The sequence below is a fragment of the Sphaerodactylus townsendi genome, linkage group LG06 (assembly GCF_021028975.2).
Source record: "Sphaerodactylus townsendi isolate TG3544 linkage group LG06, MPM_Stown_v2.3, whole genome shotgun sequence".
Lineage (NCBI taxonomy): Eukaryota > Metazoa > Chordata > Lepidosauria > Squamata > Sphaerodactylidae > Sphaerodactylus > Sphaerodactylus townsendi.
The window spans coordinates 133,694,161-133,715,129 of record NC_059430.1 but is presented as its reverse complement, the minus strand read 5'-3'; the positions used below and the strand labels follow the sequence as shown (position 1 = coordinate 133,715,129).

The following is a 20,969-nucleotide window of genomic DNA, read 5'->3' as shown; positions in this document are numbered from 1 at the left end:
CCCACTGAATCAGAGCCCGGGTCCACTGAAGATGGAGTTGTCTACTCAGAGCAGCATCAGCTCTCCAGGGTCTCAGGCAGACGTCACCTGCTGCCTGGTCCTTTCAACTGGAGATGCTGGAGACAGAAGCTGCATGCAAAGCAGCTACTCTTCCACAGGACTTGCTCTAAGCTTTCTTTCTCCTCTATCTCACAGACGCCTGTGCTCTAGCACAAAGTCTGCAACCTTATGAGCACTTCCTAAGGTTTTGTTCTAACTGAAAAAAAAAAGCTTAACATGCAAGAAGGAAGGGGGGATGAGAATGATTAGAGAATTAAGGCAACGAGGCATCTTTGAGATAAGGAAATGCCTATACACCTGAAGCAAAAAGTCTACAAGACCACGGTCCTCCTTGTAGCGCTCTATGGGTCAGAGTGCTGGCCTGTAACAAAAGCGGCTGAGAGATGACTCCATGTCATGGAAATGCGCACTACTCGCTGGACGCTGGGTTATCCCTCCTTGACCACATCACCCATGACATGGTCCGAAAACAATTTGGCATTGTGCTCATCAAGGCAAAAATGAGAGAGAGGAGCCTGCACTGGTTTGGCCATTTCTGACAACAGCCCTGGACACTGTCGCCAGCATTGCCTGACACACAGAGGTTACTGGTTGGCAGCCACGCAGACGATGGCAAGATACCATCAATGTGAATCTGAAAGTCAAGACTGTCAAGGCTGTCAAGACTGTGCCTGTCAGTAGATGGGTGGCAAGCATGGCAAGGGGAGAATGGTTTATCACTGCTTGTTACTTTACAGACATCCGGGGCTCTCTCCCCACTTCCCAGGACAGCCTGGCCACAGATCTTATCTGGAGGGGAGTGTGAACTGTGCTTTGAAGTGGGGAAGGTAGTGGCCATTTGGCTCTGGGGGAGGGGGCAGTAGAGAATATAGGCAGTGGGTTTGAGCAGGAATCTTCAGGTTCCTCTTTGCTGATATTCGGCCTTCACTGTGAAGTAAAGACTTTAGAACAAATCTACAGTTTCTATAATTTTCGGACTTGAGGTCTGACATTGGCTTGCAACAAGACATTGTGCTTGATTGAGAGAAGTGGCGTTCAAAAATCCGAGCAGCGGGCCCTGCATTAGTGGGACAGGGCTAGGAAGAAGAAGACTGACAGGAAGGAGAAGCGGGTAGGGAAAAATAAGATGAGAAACGAAAAAAATCTTTATTACATGAATGATTGTTAAGGACAGAGGCTTCTGGTAAAACTGAGAACGCACTCCCCTGATTATTATTGTGAGTTCTACATGGTGGACCTCGGGATGGAAAGTTCTGCAGCTGTCAGAGAGTACAGAGTCCTCACAAAATGGCTGCTTTAATTTCCCTGCATATTTGCTGGAACAGGTTTCAGCAGACCCGCAAATAGTTTAAACAAGGCTGAAAAGTTTGGGTGCTGTGTGGTTTCCGGGCTGTATGGCCGTGTTCTAGCAGCATTCTCTCCTGACGCTTCGCCTGCATCTGTGGCTGGCATCTTCAGAGGATCAGAGATGCAGGTGAAACGTCAGGAGAGAATGCTGCTAGAACACGGCCATACAGCCCGGAAACCACACAGCACCCAAGTGATTCCGGCCGTGAAAGCCTTCGACAATACAAGGCTGAAAAGTTTAAACAGGCTCAGTCTCTGGAACCAGCAGAGAGGAGTAGCAGTGGAGAAGAGGACTGGGCCAGGAAGAGCAGAGTGAGCTCTGGTTCTCATTTTGGAGGGCTTTTCTCAAAGCCACATCTTTTTAAACAGTATATTTTAACAGGGTTTAGCAGGGGTTATCTTTTTTTCTCCTTGTAAGGCTGCTGAAATGTGGGGCTTAACAGGGGTTAGCAGGGGTTATCTCTTTTTTCCTTATTTTAAAAAAACTAAATAAGGACGTATCTTGAGGAATAGCAGGTGCAGATAACTCAAGGGAGGCACTAATTAAAAGTTTAATATTTAAATATCTAAACAAAATCAGATATGAAGGCAGGAAGCCAGCAGGGGGATGGAGGCTTTCCAGTGTTTTGCACTGAGTGTCACATGAATGACTATCTGCCACTAGGACAGAAGTTGTGGTTGTGCCCTCGCTGCAGTGAACTCCTGGCACTCAGGGAACGTGTGCGTTTTCTTGAAGCCAAGGTGGCAGACCTGGATAAGCTGAGAGAGGCAGAGAGGGTGACAGACGAGGCTTTCAGGGACCTAACAGCCGGGTCCCACTCCCAAGGTGACATCTCTTCAGATGTCATGGAGAATGAAGGTCTTGGGGACAGAGGGTGCCAGTCTGAGGTGGGGGAAGATGCTCCCTTAGATGGGACCCTTCCTTAGCTGGTGATCAGCTATCCTCTTGCACTGAGAATACCCCTCGGGGAGGTGGGGGGCTCCTCGTAGTAGGTGATTTGATCATTAGAAATGTAGGGAGTTGGGTTTGTGAGAGGCGTGATGTCCGCATGGTGACTTGCCTGCCTGGTGCAAAGGTTGCAGCTGTCACGCTTTGTCTAGATAGGCCATTTGGCTCTATCTGTGCTGGGGTGGAGTCAGCAGTTGTGATCCACATTGGCACCAACGACATTGGGAAATGTAGCCGGGAGGTTCTGGAAGCTAAATTTAGGCTGCTAGGAAACAGGTTGAAGTCCAGGACCCCCAAGGTGGCATTCTCGAGGAAAATGCACTACCTGTTCCATCAGCTAGCCAGAGGCTGAAGCTAGGCAAGCGGAGATACAGGGTCTCAATGCATGGATGAAAAGATGGTGTAAGGCAGAGGGTTTCAGATTTGTCAGGAACTGGGGAACCTTTTAGGACAAGGCAGGCCTGTACAAAAGGGACAGGCTTCATCTTAACCAAAGAGGAACCAGGCTGCTGGCGCTCAATGTTAAAAAGGTAGCAGAACAGCTTTTAAACTGATCCCTGGGGGAAAGCCAATAGGTGCTGAGGTGACTTTGGTTTGGAATACAGTATCTATGGGGATGCAAGCAGAGAGGGAGGTTTTTCTAAATCAACCACATACAAGTGAGGAACATAGCAATGTGCATGTGATAAGGGATAGTGTCTACAAAAGACTTGAGGGTAAAGCACATAAATCCCAGGTTAGGGACAGAGACAGGGTATATAGGTGTCTCTATGCTAATAGTAGAAGCCTTTGATTTACAAAGGGGGAGCTGGAGTACAGAGTTTTGAAGAAGGACATTGATTATAGTGGGTATTACAGAGACATGGTGGAATGAGGAGAACCAGTGGGATGCTGTTATCCCAGGTTACAGACTCTACAGGAAGGATAGGACAGGGCGCATTGCAGGTGGAGTTGCCCTTTACATAAAAGAGAGCACAGTATCACATAAAATAGACAATGCAAGGGGAGCTGATTCTCTTACAGAATCACTGTGGATATCAATACCAGGTGTGAAGGATAGTTTAATAATAGGAATATATTATCGTTCCCCTGACCAATGAGCACAAGAAAATTCTGAGATGGAAAAAGAAATTAGAGAGGCCAACAAAAGCAAAAACGTAGTGGTAATGGGCAATTTTAACTATCCCCATATAAACTGGAAAAATGCATGTTCAGGTCATAGTAAGGAGAGAGCATTCCTGGATATGCTAAATGACTGTGGCTTAGAGCAGATGGTTGTGGAACCAACCAGGGGAGAGGTGATCCTAGATCTAATTCTATGTTGGACCCAGTGTAAGGTTGCAGTTCAACATTGGAGAAGTTCCTGCTGAAGTTTCTGGCGGAACGCCCGGGAAGGGGAATTTCACTGTTGTGGTTATCTTGCTTTTGCTCGCTTGCCTGTGTGAAAATGTCTGTGTGAGATTCTGTGTGAGAACCTGAATTGATTATCTTCTTTTGGCAGGAGCTTGCTGGGGGGCTAGTTCTCACATTGCCTGTGCCTGACTAAGAATGCCAGCTCAATAAAGAACTTAACGTGGTTACTTTTGACTGGACTTTACTGGCTCGTTACACCCAGGACCTGGTGCAGGAAGTCAGTGTTGTCGAGCCAATAGGGAACAGTGACCACAATGCTGTCAGATTCAGTATCTCTGCATGCGAACAAGTGACAATTACTAATGTAGTTACATTCGCCTTCAGAAAGGGAAATTTCTCAAAGAGGAGGGGGATAGTGTGCAGGAAGCTGAAAGGGAAAATCAAGAGAGTCAAAACTTTCCAAGATGCTTGTGTCAGGATGGGCCCCTTGGCTCATTCTCCCCTCCCCCTTTCAGCCTTCCAGGAAACGAAAGGTAAAATGCAGCCACAGCTCTCCAAGGTGTGGCCAATCCCCTATCCTTTGTAATGTTAATTCTGTATTTGAATGTTGGCATTCTTCCCTTAATGATCTTACTGTGTAATGATCTTACTGTGACTGCGTCTCTTGGGCTTGGCAAGGGGGCAGGCCAACAGCAACAGGAATTTAAGGTTTGGTTATTTCTATATTTTTCAGAATTCATCTATTTCTCACATGCTTCAGTTCTCAATAAAGTCTTACATTTTTTTTAAAGAAAAACTACAGGTTGCTTTATTTTGGGACTGCGGTCTCACAGCTTGGAGGTTATTTAAAATGCAGTAATAAAAGCTCAACTGGAAGCTGAAAGGGAAAATCAGGTGAGTCAAAACTATCCAAGATGCTTGGAGGTTATTTAAAAACACAGTAATAAAAGTCCAGCTAGAATGTGTCCCGCAGGTTAGAAAAGGCAGCCCCCAGTCCAAAAGAAAGCCACCATGGTTAACAAGGGAGGCTGAGGAAATTATCAGAAAAAACAAAATGTCTTTTAGAAAATGGAAGTCCAGCTTGACTGATGAAAAATATGAGAGGGAACACAAATGGTGGCAAAAGAGAAGCAAGTTAGCTGTAAGGGAGACAAAAAGGGATTATGAGGAACGCATGGCTGCAAACATTAACAAACAGTTCTTCAAGTATATCAAAAGTAGGAAGCCAGCAAGGGAAGCGGTAGGCCCGTTAGATGACAAAGGAACAAAAGGTGTGCTAAAAGATTACAGGGAGATTGCAGAAAAGCTGAATGAATTCTTTGCATCTGTCTTCACCCAAGAGGAGATGAGGAAAATTCCTGCACCTGAATCAAGCTTCTTAGGAGGCGAATCCAAGTAACTAGCAAAGGTAGTGGTAGACAAGGAAGAAGTTCTGGCAGCCATTGATAAACTAAGTGCTACCCAATCCCCTGTCCCAGATTGTATTCACCCTATTCTTAAAGAGCTCAAGCATGAAATTGCTGATCTTCTCACTTTAATATGCAACTTATCCCTGAAATCTGCCTCCATCCCTAAAGACTGGAAGGTGGTCAATGTCACACCAATCTTTAAGAAAGGATCTCGGGGGGACCCAGGAAATTACAGGCCAGTCAGTTTGACATGGTAGTAGAATCTATCATTAAAGATAACATTATTAAAAATATAGAAAAGTAAGACTTGCTGAGAAAGAGTCAGCATGGCTTTTGCAGAGGCAAGTCCTGTCTTACAAACTTACTAGAGGGTGTAAACAGGCATGTGGATAAGGGGGAACCAGTGGGCATTGTCTACTTGGATTTCCAAAAGGCTTTTGACAAAGTTCCTCACCAGAGACTGTTGAGAAAACTCAGCAATGAAGGAATAAGAGGGGAAGTCCTCCTATGGATTAAAAACTGGTTGAGAAACAGGAAGCAAAGGGTGGGTGTAAATGGGAAGTTCTCACAATGGAGAGATGTAGGGAGTGGTGTCCCCCAAGGATCCGTTTTGGGACCAGTGCTCTTTAACCTATTCATAAATGACCTGGAAGTAGGGGTGGGTAGCGTGGTGGCCAAGTTTGTGGATGATACCAAATTATGTAGGGTGGTGAGAATCGCAAAGGATTGCGAAGAGCTCCAAGCGGACCTTGATAAATTAGGTGATTGGGCTAAGAAATGGCAAATGCAGTTCAATGTAGCAAAATGTAAAGCGATGCACATGGGGCAAAAAATCCAAACTTCACATACACGCTACAGGGGTCAGTGCTATCAGTCACACACCAGGAAAGGGATTTGGGCGTCTTAGTTGATAGTTCCATGCAAATGTCAACACGCATGGCAGCTGTGAAGAAGGCAAACTCTATGCTGGGGATAATTAGGAAAGGAGTTGATAATAAAACTGCAAGGATTGTCATGCCCTTATATAAAGCCGTGGTGTGACCGCACTTGGAGTACTGTGTTCAGTTCTGGTCCCACATCTCAAAAAGGATATCAAAGAGATAGAAAAAAGTGCAGAGAAGGTCAAACTTGAGGATGATTGAGGGATTGGAGCACCTTCCTTATGAGGAGAGGCTGCAGTGTTTGGGACTCTTTAGTTTGGAGAGGAGACGGCTGAGGGGGGATATGATTGAAGTCTATAAAATTATGCATGGGGTAGAAAATGTTGACAGAGAGAAATGTTTCTCTCTTTCTCACAGTACTAGAACCAGGGGGCATTAATTGAAAATGCTGGGGGAAAGAATTAGGACTAATAAAAGGAAACGCTTCCTTCCACACAACGCAGGCCAGTTGGTGTTTCTCGTGAATATGCTGCCACAGGAGGTGGTGATGGCCACTAACCTGGATAGCTTTAAAAAGGGCTTGGACAGATTGATGGAGGAGAAGTCGATCTATGGCTACCAATTTGATCCTCCTTGATCTCAGATTGCAAATGCCTTAGCACACCAGGTGCTCAGGAGCAGCAGCAGCAGGCCATTGCTTTCACATCCTGATTTTGAGCTCCCAAAGGCACCTGGTGGGCCACTGCGGGTAGCAGAGTGCTGGACTAGATGGACTCTGGTCTTATGTTCTTATGTTCTTAAAAACCACCCATTTTGGACGGTCAGCATTGGCTGTGGGCAACTTGGAGAGTGCTTCTCTAACCTTCTGATTATCTAGGCATGACAGGAATAGAAGATCAAAACAAAAATATCTACTTTTTATCTTCTATATATATAAAAATCTATCAGTTCATTTTTCTGCTGACAGATAATCTCCCAAACTACTGGACCGATTGCTTTGAAATTTTCACACAACGTCGCATTCACGTGCTGCCAGGTTTGCATACTGTTTCCACACCTCCTGTTCTGTACATGTCACAACTGTGGCCATTATTGTGAATCTGCCACACCTGCGACAGTTGGAACCACAGTTCTGTTCCGCAACAGCGCCATCTGCTGGCTGTCAAAGCAACACCCTCTGATACAAGGGAAACAACCATGCCTTCTATTCCAGACTCTTCCAGAGTATTCCAGCCTTTCTCAAAGCAAAAAGGACTTTCAAATCCCCACAGGCTAACCATATATATGACCGCCTGGAATGTGCATTAGTACGTGAGAGAATTCACACCACCTGCAAAGAACTTGCAGCCATAGACAAGGTGTTACTACTTCTCCACATCCACATCAGTCAAAAAATGAGAAGCCAGGACTGGGACAAAATTGACAACCTCACCTACAGAAAAATGGAGAAAGACATTGCCAGCCACACAAAAAGCAGAGGAATTAAGAGGAGAAACAGCAAGAATATTGCGAAAAGCAAAACTTCCTCCCAGTAATATTACACGAAAGGAAAGAAATGCTATTAAGAATCTCAGCTCAGATCCAGAAATCATCACACTTCCAGCAGACAAGGGAAATGCAACAGTAATCATGAAGACTGAACAATATAAAGAAAAAAATCAGAGAACTCCTGGATCCCACAACATACAAAAAACTGAAACCAACCAAGAAAATCACTCGCCAAACCATCACATTGATTAAGAGCTCCTCCATTCAACCAGACACATGCCAACGACTCTGCAAGTCAGGGAAGCTCTTTCCACCGCAGTTATATGGACTCCCCAAAATCCACAAGGAATCCATCCCACTCAGACCTATTGTGAGTGCGATTGGTTCCCCCACATATGAACTGGCAAAATTCTTGACTTCACAGTTACAAAGCCACATTGGACACACAGCGCATTATGTTAAAGACTCAGCCCACTTCATCAAGAAAATTAGCAATCTCCATCTCAACCCTAGTGACAGACTTATCAGCTTTGATGTTGTCTCACTGTTCACCAAAGTTCCAGTGTGTAGTGATGCACTGCTGACCCAGCAGCACCGTGGTAGAACGTTGGGACGCCAATGGATCTACGGCCTTGCTGGTCGCACCGCACCCCCACTCCTCATCCCCCTATGAGTCACGGGTCATGAACTGTCTGGCTCAGTCACCGGGCGCAGGGACAATGGTCTTGCCCCCAGGTGAGGATTAGGCTCAGACGCTTACGCTCCTCTCCGCACGTAGCCAGGTGAGATCATGCATCACATGATGATCTCCAGGTCTCCCGGTCTCCCGCTCATCTCCCTACCCACCTCCTTTACACGCCCACAATGAAACCCTAATAAAAGGTGCGAGAGACCAGCACAGGGCAGAGTTGTCAGGATCATGAAAACCCGCGCTTCCTGTTGCTGACGCTCTCCGCCAGATGAAACCTCCTCCGCGTCTCGCCTATTCCTTAGCGACGACCCTGCGGGGTTGACTACACCAGTGAAAGACACACTTGCACTCATCAGCCAAATGTTTCCAGATGACATCACAGCTTTATTTCAACACTGCCTAACAACCAGCTACTTCCAATGGGACAATGATTATTATGAGCAGACCGATGGCATGGCCATGGGAAGCCCCCTCAGCCCAGTGATAGCCAATTTTTACATGGAACATTTTGAGAAACAAGCCCTCAACACAGCACCTAGGAAATCTGCAACTTGGTTCCGATTTGTGGGTGACACTTTTACAATCTGGAGCCATGGTGAGGAGGAACTGCTGAATTTTCTGAACCACCTTAACAGCATCCACCCAAACATACAATTTACCATAGAAACTGAAAAAGAAGGGAAACTGCCTTTTTTAGATGTCTTGGTCTTTTGGAGACCCAACCACCAACTGGGCCACACAGTATACAGAAAACCGACACACACAGACTGGTATCTACATAAAAACTCCAATCATCATCCACAACAGAAAAGGGGCATAATCAAAACTCTGACAGATCGTGCAAAACGAATCTGTGAACCTCATCTCCTCCCTGATGAAATCAACCATCTAGACTGGGCTTTGCAGGCTAACGGCTACTTCACAACAGAAATCAGAAGAGCTTTAAGACCAAGAGAAACCCAGAGGACTAAGGAGAAACAGTCTACCACAGGAAAAATATTTCTACCATACATCAAGGGAATCACAGATCAAATAGGGAAACTGATGAAAACCATTTTCAAACCCACCAGGAAAATACAGCAGATGCTACGCTCAATAAAGGACAAGAGAGACCCCCTCACTTCTGCAGGAGTATATTGCATACCCTGTAGCTGTGGAAAGGTCTACATAGGAACCACAAAACACAGCATTCAGACCCGTATTAAGGAACACGAAAGACACTGTCGGCTTAACCATCCTGAAAAATCTGCAGTTGCAGAACATGGGTTAAGCAATTCTTAAATTCTGGACAATTCAGAAGCCTACTATGTCAGACTGCACAGGGAGGCCATTGAAATTCACAAACACCAGGACAACTTCAATAAGAAAGGAGATTAGCAGGGCCTGGCTCCCAGTACTTAAAAAATGGACTGATAATGCACTCAACCACACCTTTGCACTCAACCACACCTTTGCATAGCAAGTTCCACCCAAACAGTTAATGACTGGTTCCCCACCCTGGGACATGGACAATATACCACACTAAACTTTCCCTTCTCACTTAGACCCAGTGAGAAACAGACTTTTCTCTGTGATACACCTCTGAAGATGCCAGCCACAGATGCAAGCGAAACGTTAGGAACAAAATCTACCAGACCACAGCCACACAGCCCGGAAAACCCTCCAGAACCAACCATGCCTTCCTTAAAAACTGCTGCCATCTGGAGTGAAAGGGATGGGGCCCGCAATCTGGACATGACCCACCCACCCTAGCGGAGGAAGGGGAAGATGAGGGAGAGTCTGGGGATTTTCTGGACCAAACGCTCTGACACAACGTAGCTCATGCCTCCCAGCGTGTTTTAAGCTAGGTAATTCGCCTGCAAGGGAAGGGAGTGAAAGGGACAGGGACAGCCACCTAGACATGGCCCACCCACCCTAGCAGAGGAAGGGGAACGTTAGGGAGGGATGGGGCAGGGTGCCATGCAAGGGAATGGGAGAGAGGGAGGGGAGCGAGGGGCCCCTTGCCCCTCCCTTGCAAGCATTGTGCAATGATACATGTTCGAACCGTTCGCTTCCCCTTTTCTTTCTTTTCCACTTCACCAGACTGAGCCACAGCAACGCGTGGCCGGGCCCGCTAGTACATAATAAAACATTTGGGAGTGAATCTACTAGACTGGTAGAGAGGTACATCACAGAATTGGACATTGAGTTAGAACTGACAATGCTCAAATTGCACAAACATTTTTACATCTTTATAACTCCCTGCCCACAGTGTTCTCTTTGGGTACACTCAGTTTGTAAGCCTGTCCATCTGCTTGGCTGGACTGAGGCCTAATCTCAGTCTGTCTGAGAGATGTTGAACCCCACTCATGTGACATGAGAGCAGAGGTGGAATTCAGGGGGTTCTGAAGGTTCTGTAGAACCTGTTGTTAAAATTTTATTTTTCACTTTTTTAATACAATATTTTATTAAGCATTAATATTTTAATACTTAAAAAAGTGATATTAATAATATTTTAATACTTTTTAACAGTCATTATTTTAATCCCACCACCATCGGAACCTGTTCTTAAAATATTTGAATCCCACCACTGCATGAGAGGTCTGAAGGAAGTGGAACAAAATGAATGCTGACAAACAGAAACAACAATGCAGCAAATCAGCTGCCTGGGAATTGTAGCATGACACAACGGAGATCTGTGACCTGTACTGCTGTCTCTGTTGCACTTGAGAGGAGCTAGTAGAGTAAGAGTTCATGACTGAGTACAAGGCAGCTACACAAACAGTTGGAAATATAGTAGACCTGTTCTGCACTGAGGTGTTTGCTGAGAGAGACTTGAACATACTGGCTCACCCAGATGACATTCTGCTAAAGGGCTGAGAAGGAAGAAATCCCCTGAAGGGCTGCTAAGAAGAAGTGTAGGTGCAAGAGACAGTAGTTGAATACAGGTTGCGAGAGTGGAGCCCAGTCTTCATTAAACAACTTGCTTTTGGAAAGAGCCTGCTGACTAGGGCAAGTATAAGCTTTGTATGCATCCATAAAGATGCAACTGGACAGAACATCCCAGTCACAAGGTGTCACAGGTCCACTCCACACGGGCCATTAGGCACTGGTTAGAACGGGGGGGAAATCTGTTTTGGGAAGGCACTTTGCACAGATCCCGCCCCTAAAGTGAGTCTGCTCTGTGTTATTTCTACCAAGCCGGGGTTTTTTTGAGAATCGCACTATTTGTGAGTCTTTGAAAAATCCCTGGTTGCAGCCACTTGTGAGCGAATGGCCAGGCAGGAGGCGCTTTATTGGGCTGTGCTTTCCTTTTTAAAAATTGTGTGGCTTACATCTGCATAGCCACACCAGTGCAGATGGTTGTATCATGATATCATAAGGTCATTATGGTTGTGGGCATTTATTTGTGCATGTCTGCGTAGCCAAGCATTGATGGGAGGTAAATTAAAAAAATAGACGCACCTTCATACAAAGGCGCAACAGCAATCTGCATTGTTTCCATGGGCTCCAATCGCTGCCTGCACGGATGCATGCAAATGCAAAAAAAAGAGGAAAGTAGGTTACTTTATTCTGACTGCAACCCACTTTGCATTTGCTGTGTGGAAGGGGCCATAGTCCCACCATACACTGCATTAGTCAGGCTGCGTGTGGAGTCCTGTGTGCAGTTCTGGAGGCGTCACTTCAAAAAGCACATGGAGCAGGTGCAAAGGAAAGCAACAAGGATGCTCTGGGACCTGGAGGTGGGAGGAAAGTCTGAAGGACTTCAGGATGTTAAGTCAGGAGAAGAGAAGGTTGAGGGACATGATTTCTCTCTTAAAGTATTTGAAGGGAGGAGGACAGGGGACTGTTCCTGTTGGCAGCAGAGGAGAGGACCTGCAATAGTGGGTATAAATTATGGGCAGAAAGGTACCAAACTGGATATTAGGGGGAAAAGAAATTTACAGGAAAAGTTGTGCATCACTGGAATGAGCTGCCTAGGGAGGTGGTGAGCTCCCCCGCACTGGCAGTCTTTAAGCGGCAGCTGGACAGACACTTGTCTGGGATGCTCTCAGTTGATCCTGCACTGAGCAGGGGGCTGGACTAGATGGCCTCCATGGCCCCTTCTAACACTTTGATTCTATGATTCCGTGGAGGCAAAAACACAGTTGTCCTGCTTTTCTTTAGCCCATTTGGTCAGTTGGTTGTTAATCTATTGTATATCCTCTCTACCTAAATTTTCTTTCTGGTGCCAATTTTATACCAGAATGAAAAAAAAAAAGAGATTGATCCAAGACTGCTAGTGCAAAACGAGGATACATTCTGTCACACACTGGTTTGTGCCATCCAAGAAAGCTTACATCACCGCTTACATCATCACTGCTAGCCTAGCTCACACACCTCACGCATCATTTGCTAGCATTTCATTCACCACTACATACCCATCTGCACCTACTGATGAACCTTTAGGGTTTGCTGATGCTGCACAAGAAATGTTCTCATCTCATAACCCTTCATCTGCCAATAATCAGGAAGAAATTGGGGCACTCCCACTGTTGTTGGAGATGCTGAAAGCAATACATCCAATCCAACTCAGTGTGGAGTAGTGTCAAATCAGAAGGGTGTTATGAAACCAGCATCCAAATTAGACAGCACCGTTAAACATTTTCATCTAAATGGCCAACACTATATTAAAAGCAGAATATATTTGAAGTTTTCTGTAACAGCAAAATTATTTTCAAAGATGACTTAGGTTACCACCCCCCATTGCAAAAGAAGCTGGAACTATTTCCAGGACTGAGACAATTCAAAAACTTTTGAGCAATGCTGTCACACTGAAAGCACTATATGTGCCAGCAAGTATAAGGCAACTGTTGAGACAGCACATATTTCTTCTATGGGGAAAGAAATGTGCAAGGTGAATGAAAAACTGGCAGACAACATTGGTGGCCTCCTCCTGTACCCCCCTGGAGAGGCAAAGAAACTGGTAATGTGTATATATTAATTTCCTGCAAGAATAGTTGTGAGAAGGTTAGCCTCTGTTTTTTTTAATAATTTTATAATAACAAGACTGAGATGGGCTTCAGGTACTCCAAGTGCCCACAAGTGCCATGGGGTGGGGGGGCACCCTGCTTTGGGCACTCACCATTGGCATCACGTAGAAGGCAGAAAATTGCCCCCACATTCCTCCCCCCACCCCCGCCAGGCAGAAGCCCAGAGCAGCCTAGTGGGCCCAGCCAGGCTGCTTTTTCAGGATGCCACTCTTTGCAGCAGGCTGAACTACAAGGTTTGTGCAAAGAGTCAATGACAGCTTCACTGGGCTTTTATGCACTTGTAGTCTCCTTCATATGGAGTGTACATTCCCTTTGGGTTGAATTCTTGGCTATTCACCCACTTACCCCTCTGCAGAACTCACTGTGATGTCAGATCTGAGAATGTTCAGTTTCTGAAGGTTCTCAAAGCCTGACTTTTTAGGGAAAATGAAAGGAAAATGAAGGGAATCAATGGTCCTTTATGCATGCGCTACTTACCCCACAGCTATTTGCATTGCAGTGGGTTTTCCCCACTTTTTTGTTTATGCCTGAGATTCTCCTGCTGCAGAATATCCCTAGCTGAGCCAATCCATCATTTTGTCCACCCCCGTTTCCTTGTTCTCTCCATGCAATCTTCATCTGGAGAGGTTACTGGCTGCTGCCTCCTCCTTCTTTTTCATCTTCTTGGCGCCATTTGTGGTCTAGCATTAATTTGCTAGTCATGTAAGTTTCATGTCAATTTTGGGGTCTAGCGCTCCAGTGATAGACCCTCAGTGTGAAAATAAAAACAGTCCTTTCAATCCTTCCAAAATGGTGGCTGGAAGAATGGAAGAAACTGTTTTATGGGTGGGGGAAGGCAGGGAGGAGCAAGAAGGAAGCAAAATGCATCCCAATTCCCTTGGCTTTCCCTGTGAAGGGAGAAGAGGAGCTGCACTGTCAGGACTTTCAGAAACCATGGAGATTCTCTAATCTGAGAGTACAGTGTCAGTGGAAGAGCCAGAAACATCTGCATAGCTGAGAATCCAACATTTGCATAACTGAGAAGCCAGAAACATTTGCATATCTCAGGCCGTTTCCGCACAGGTGGAATATGGCGGCCTGGGGACGGCGTTTTTGCACAGGGGGCGCAGCTGCTTCGCAGCCGCACCGCCCTCGCGCCACCCCCCCGGTGCCGAGCCAGAGTTTCCAGATTGCGCTGGGAAGCGCACTTTTCTGGCAACGCCGGCTGGAAGCCGCTGCCATGCGAACGGCAGCAGCTTCCCCGCGCTTGCCCCCCACTCCCTTCCTTCCTTTACCTGCTCTCCGGCCCTCCGGCGCGTTGCCAGGGCCTGGGGACACGACCCCCTACTCTGTGACACGGAAGCAGGTGCGCAGGGCAGGGGAGGCGTGTCCCCAGGCCCCAGCAAGTCGACCGGGTGACGGCGCCCAGCAGCGCCGTCTCCCCGGTTCTTTCTGGGACCATCCATGCGGACGGTCCCAGCGTCGTCAGGTTGGCGTCAGAAACGCCAACCCAAGCCCTTCCACCTCCGTGTGGAAAGGGCCTCAGTGTGGAAACCTCAACTGAGGAAATAGCCAACACATGTTTCCTTTTCTTTGGGTTTTCCTTTTCCTCCCAGCTTTACCAGCCCACACAAGAGCAGTAGCTCCTGCATGGGATGAACAAGTATACTCCTGGGCTGCTACTGCATCCCAAAAATGTAATGTCTGTAAAGATTTTGCACTTTCTAAGTGCTCTGTGGCTCAGCTGGGGAGCGTACCTGCTGCGGGACTTCTCACCCTGCTTGTAGTTCCCCACTGCTGCCCAGCTCTTTCCTTCGCTCGAGTCAGGACCAGTGAGGGAAGCCCCAAATGGTTTCCCACAAGCCCGGGGCTTCCCCATAAGCACCGCTTGAGCACGGCGAGCTCTTCCGTAGTCTCTTTCATGCATGTGTGGGCAGCCTCCGTTTCCTGTGTTCGGACTGGCTGAATCTTGCCCCATTCTCCCCACTCACGTTCACTATTTTAGTTTTAAATGACTCTGAACACATCTAAAATCCTTGCGTGTGTGACGGAATCGCCGTCCTCCACCACCATCTGTCTAAAATGTAAATAAAAAATCCTTGCATGTGCGAGAGAATCGCCCCGCTCCCGTTTGTGTCGCCTGCCCATGCCACTTTTCTGCCCAAGGTTTCTCCCTCCATTATAGAAACCGTTTCTCCCTCCATTTTTTTTCACTGGAGCAGGGGAAGGGCCCCCTCCCAACAACACCATCCTGACACCAGAGCGGCAAGGTGGGAAAAATGGCCCCGTTTCTGCTATAGAGGAGTTTTGCACGGCGGCGGAAGCCTCCAGAGCAACAAAGGGGCATTTCAAAATGACCTCAACCTTTGCGGTTCAGGAAATTCGTGGAGCAAAGCCATTGCTGCGGGGCAGCTCTGGGGCAGAAATGTGGAAGCCGTGCTGCAGCACCAGGGGCTGTGCAAAACTCCCGATTGCATCGGGGCATTCCCTGTGCCAGCAGATGGGCAATTTCAGCATGCAAAATCAGCCTGGTATTTTCTTTCTTTTGTTCCTGGACAGCCAGTGAAAATACCAAACATCTGGTATGCCCCTGTCTGCCTGGCTTTTATCATGCTTTAACAGTAGCTTGATCTGTATAAAGCAGAAACAAACAACGTTTCACTTCTAGGAAATAAAAGCTAATGTCTGAAGATACAGCTGCTTTGAAAGGCACAATCTGTTCCAAAACTTGGAGACTCCAGGGTGAAAAGAAAGTTCAACATTTAGATGCTGGGAGATAGAGAAGCAGCAGACTTTGCTGTGAGTTGGCCGAAGCACCTGCAGATGTGCATGTGTGCAGGGTCTCTCTGTCTCTCTTCCCCAGTAGGAATGCCTCCATGTCTCCTCCTCAGCTTCATCTGCAGGTAATATATAAATCCAACAAAGGTGTTCTCTCCTCCAAAGGGAACCAACCTGGGCAAGTGCTACCTAGCAGCATTCTCACCATTGGTCTTGCGGAGTTCCTCCAGCAGGAACTGAACTTCCTCCTGGATCCTCTGCTCGATGCTTTTTTTCCCCATCCCGAAATTCCTCAACACAGTGAGGGAGAATCGTCGCAGTTGCTTCCAGCGCTCCCCATTGGCAAACACCACACCTGGAGAAAGGGAACCCGAGGTGTCAGGGCAACCAGGACATAAGCAAAGAAGTGCCCTTGCAGAGAGGCCAAGGTGGGTGCTTTACCGTGTTCTTGGAAGGTCCTTTCTATGGTGGGCATGGTCTTTCTTCCACTGAATTCCTCCGCCTTGTCTATCAGGGCCTCTTTCACAGCATCGTGCCCACACAAAATGACCACCGGCCGAGTTCCAAGATAGACAGTGAACACGGGGCCATATTTTTCACGCAACTACATAAAAAACCAAGAACAAATATTTATTTTTGTTTTTTAAAAATGGAACTGTCTCTGCGTCCTGCTGCTCTTTCCCCCTAACGTTGCAAACCTCACACACACCCCTCATCGTCCCCTCAACAAGGGCTGCCCCCATCATTGCCTTTGGAGGAGGGAGGACAGCTGGGTGGCCAGTCACAGAGCCTCAGAGATGCTGGGGAGAAGGATTTGAGAGGCGCCATCTGCCTCTTACCCATCTTGAGAGCTTTGTAAGATCGACTGTTGGAGACAGGCTCCTTATCAAGATGGACCTTTGGTTTGAGTCAGTACACACTGTTCTCTTCTCAGGTGTTTACCTTCACCCAGCACAAATGCCACAGTTCAAGCCTGCAGTCGGCACCTTGGAAGTCTTATCTTTAATGATCACAGGCCCTCGAATCTGTCGTTCCAGATTGAACCCTGGCTTTCCAAGGTTCCTGGTCCACTTTTTCTGCATAAAACACTGCACAAATGAGACAATAACTTTCCTTTCTAGCACTGTGTAAGTTTGACCTGGTGACACAAACTGGGGGTGTTATCAGTGCAGATGCTGTGGCAAGAAAATTCTGCAGATTTGATCCAATGTCTTACACAATAATAATTTGTGGCTGACAGAGAAACAAAATGGACAGCTACCAACAAAAATACCAGCAGAATTTCTAGGGGAAATCTCTGCTGTTTTGACATACTGTGGTTTTGTTAGTAAGGAAACACAAACATTGAATCTGAGAGAATCTGAGATACTATTTAATGTTTTTCCCAAGCTAAGGTCTCCCAGGACAGTTGCCTTCCAGGTGACGAACAGTAAAAATGTGAGTTCAGGAACTGTCCCTTGTAAATGACAGAAACCACAGTCGAGTTGGGTGTGTGTGTGTCCCTATTAATTGCACATTTGTATGACCAGAGAAGTTGAGGACAGCAAAGGAAAAAAGGAATCAAACTGGAAAAGTGGGAAGGGATTGCCAGGAAACCAAACTCCAGCCAAATAATAGATCCCCACCACCACACTTGCAAAAGGTCAGTGTCTTAAAAGGGGCTGTGATAAAAGAGCACCCTTGTTTGAAAGAGCTTTTGGAAGTGAAGCAAACAACGATCACCCTGCACATCTATGCATGATGGAGAGGCTTCATATCCTCAAATCTTCCTGCCAGTTTTGAAGGTTTGCAGAGCTTTACGCTACCTAAGGCAAAAAGGACACCCTGAAGACTAACAGATCAATTGAAGCAGCTTTTCTGGGTGAGAGAGCAGACGCATGAAAGGTCAATGATCAACAGCCCTGCAAAGCATGCAGTTTTAATGCAAACACAGCTGGAGGGTTCTGCTGGGCCTACCCGTCGGCACGCATTCTGCAGGCTTCTTTTTCCCCAGTAGCCTGTCTGCCAAGCTGGCTGATATTCAAATCAGCAAACCTGAAAATTCTAGCTGTCCTTTGTCTGGCATTGGACCAAGCAAGCATTTTGGGCTCCCTGAATGCCATGCTGAAGAGTTGTCTGGAAAACTTACATACGGGGCCTGAGCCAAGTAAAACTGCTCCACAGCGAGAGAATGGCTGGGCCCTTTCCCTACCCTTTGTGATGGATGTAAAACAAAAGAAGAGACAGAAGGGATACAAGCAAAGGGATGAGATGCCAAAGGGAGCAGAAGAACCCTTCGACTGGGGGGAGACTGAGACAGTCAGAAGAAGGTGCAGACACACATGTTGTTGCTGGAGCTGCCAGAAAAAAAACAGACAAATCTTTGGAAAGGGGATGATGAAGGAAGGCAGAGGATAGAGTGAAAGGAAAGTAGCAGCCAGATAAAAACCAAATAAGAGCCCTGCTGGGTCCAGGGTTCGGTCTGGAGGGTGGGGGGTGACTCAGGCACCGGCAGAGAGGAGATTGCACTAGGAGGTGCAGGAGGCTGAATCGCCTGGCAAAGATGGGTCATTCTGCCGCGCACAGACCCATTCCCACAATTAGGCTGCTGCTAGGAGGTGGCAGGGGCTCAATTGTTTCAAGCCCTTTGGGGGTGAGGCGGCCTATAAATCTAATAAATAAATAAATAAATGTGACTCAAAATGCACCCCCCACAAAACCCAGGTGAGAAAATACAAAGAGCTCAAGAAAACTGTTGTTGCAAAACTGGAGCCTGGCTTTGCAGATGAAGGGGGTGCCTGTGAAGAACTTCCCCCACTTCCATAGGCAGTCCCCTCTCACCCCTATTTTGCAGGGGGAGGGGGAGCCAGCAGAGTGCTTGTGAAAATAGAGAAAGTTCTCCTAATCTCTATAGGCATCCCTCTTTGCTCAGGAAAGGATGCCCTCTAGACTACATCTCCCAGAGTCCTCCATTTTTTCTGATGCGTGGTCAGGAACACACTGCTCAATTGTATATAAAGATGACCCCCAAACACCCCCTCATTAAGAGCTTTGCTCAGATCTTGCAAATGGGGAGGCTGTGGCAATCCATATTTTCTTACCGTCTGCAATGTTTCCTAGCATTATTGTCTCCTCCAGTGAGTCTTTTCCAGAAATTAAATTCCAGTAGCTTCAGTTTAGTCATTTTAGCTTCTATCAGCCTAATTACCAGATAAAGCATTTCTTTGGCTGAACTTTATCAGGCTGCGAAGGAGCATGAGGTGTGTTTGGAGTTTCCCATGTCAAAATTATGTGTGTTGTATTTTTTAAAAATTTCAGGAAAAGACGGCTGAAAAACTTGGGTTAGCAAAAGAATGGAGGGAATATTCAAACATTACAGTTATATAAAATAATGTAAAAGTGTAATTATTCATTAGCTCATGGAGATCAAAATAATTACATCATTTAAAAGAAATGTTGATTATATATGTATATATAAAGAAAAATATGTATATTTTTTAGATTTTGTAGAATCATAGATTTTAGATTTTGTAGAATCATAGAATCATAGAGTTGGAAGAGGGCCATGAAGTCCAACCCCCTGCAATGCAGGACACACAATCAAGGCACTCCTGACAGATGGCCACCCAGCCTCTCTTTAAAAACCTCCATCTCCAAGGAGACTCCGCCACTCTCTGAGGGAGTGCCTTCCATTTTCAAACAGCTCTTACTGTCAGGAAGTTTTTCCTGATGTTTTGGTGGAATCTCTTTTCCTTCCCCTTGAACCCATTACTCCTGGTCCTGGTCTCTGGAGCAGCAGAAAACAAGCTTGCTCCCTCACCAACATGACATCCCTTCAAATATCTAAACTTCTGCCCTCTTCAAAAAAATGTAGATCCAGCCCTGGCTAGACCAGTGAAGGTCCTTTTAGTCCAGCATCCTGCCTCACACGGTAGGCAACCAGTTCCTTCCCCTGATGTTGCCTCCTGACACTGGGATTCAGAGGCTGACTGAATGTGAAGGTTCCCTTCGGTCACCTTGGTTAGAAGTTTCTGATAGACCTCTCCTCCAAGAATCTCTCTCATCCCCCCCCCCCCAAGTCATCTATGCCTGTGACCTTTACTGCATTCTCTAGAGGCCTGCATTTTAATCAATCAAGCAGCAAAGAAATATTTCCTTTTGCCTGTTCTGAGTCTACTTCCCATAAGCTTCATTGCAGACCCTCAAGAGAGAAAATTTCTCTGTCCATACTCTCTACCCCGTGCATAATTTTGTAAACCTCTATCATGCTCCCCAGCACAAACACTGGCAATTTCCTCTAACCTCAACAAATCTATGTACCCATGTGACCCTTTCTGAGATTCCTTGCTCACCTTGATCAGAGATTTTAAAGTCTGCGAAGCTTTGATCTGCAGGAAGTTTCCTATCAGAGGCAGGGGCGTGGGTCCAGGGGGCATCCTCCCGTTGGAAGACATTTTCTTCTTGGCTGTTAGAACCACTAGGAAAATGGTCAGGAAGACGGTGAGTGCAGCAGCCAGCTCCATGGTCGATGCTGCCCCTGATCTGCTCCTTCTCTCCCTGTGGTGGTGACTTGACTCATTTTAGCTGGGTTCAGTGTATTTATTCAGGCTTTTGTTTGGCACCACCTTCTACATTACGTAAGAGTTCTAGGCAAACATATTGCATGTTAATCTCATACACTCATGCCACATTTAATAGACTATTTCTTAGTTAATCAGTGTTGTGAATATATTGTCCATGGAACAAGCACGTATGCGCTCGCTGGTTAGTTGACTCCTAAGGGACATCTTAGCTGTTCTGATTGTCTGTGCTGCTCAGAATGCTACGGAGGGGACAGAATGCTGGGGTTTGTGGCATGGGGACTCCCTCCCAGCGGCCCAGGAGCTGGTTGGCCTGGTGTCAGGGTTTTGTACTTCAGTTAACAAACAAGACTCAGGAAAGTTTCAAGAGCTTTATTGGAGCTGTGTGTCAGGACAGAGCTTGTCAGTGACGGATGGCAGGCAGAGCATGGGGAGGGGGTTTACCATTCCTTGATACTGGGCG

At 46.6% G+C, this 20,969-nt stretch overlaps 1 protein-coding gene across 1 annotated transcript in view; it reads right to left on the bottom strand.

Annotated features, from left to right (window-relative positions):
- Positions 1–20,483, bottom strand: part of LOC125435017 (cytochrome P450 2G1-like) — a 44,028-nt gene extending 23,545 nt beyond the window's left edge. Inside the window, exons 1-3 of the mRNA XM_048500984.1 lie at positions 20,279–20,483; positions 16,389–16,551; positions 16,153–16,302 (exon numbers count right to left, since the gene is read on the bottom strand). Coding sequence (XP_048356941.1) covers positions 16,153–16,302; positions 16,389–16,551; positions 20,279–20,449 — 484 coding nt within the window. The 5' untranslated portion in view covers positions 20,450–20,483. The remainder of the gene's footprint in view (positions 1–16,152; positions 16,303–16,388; positions 16,552–20,278) is intronic.
- Between the last annotated feature and the right edge of the window lie 486 nt (positions 20,484–20,969).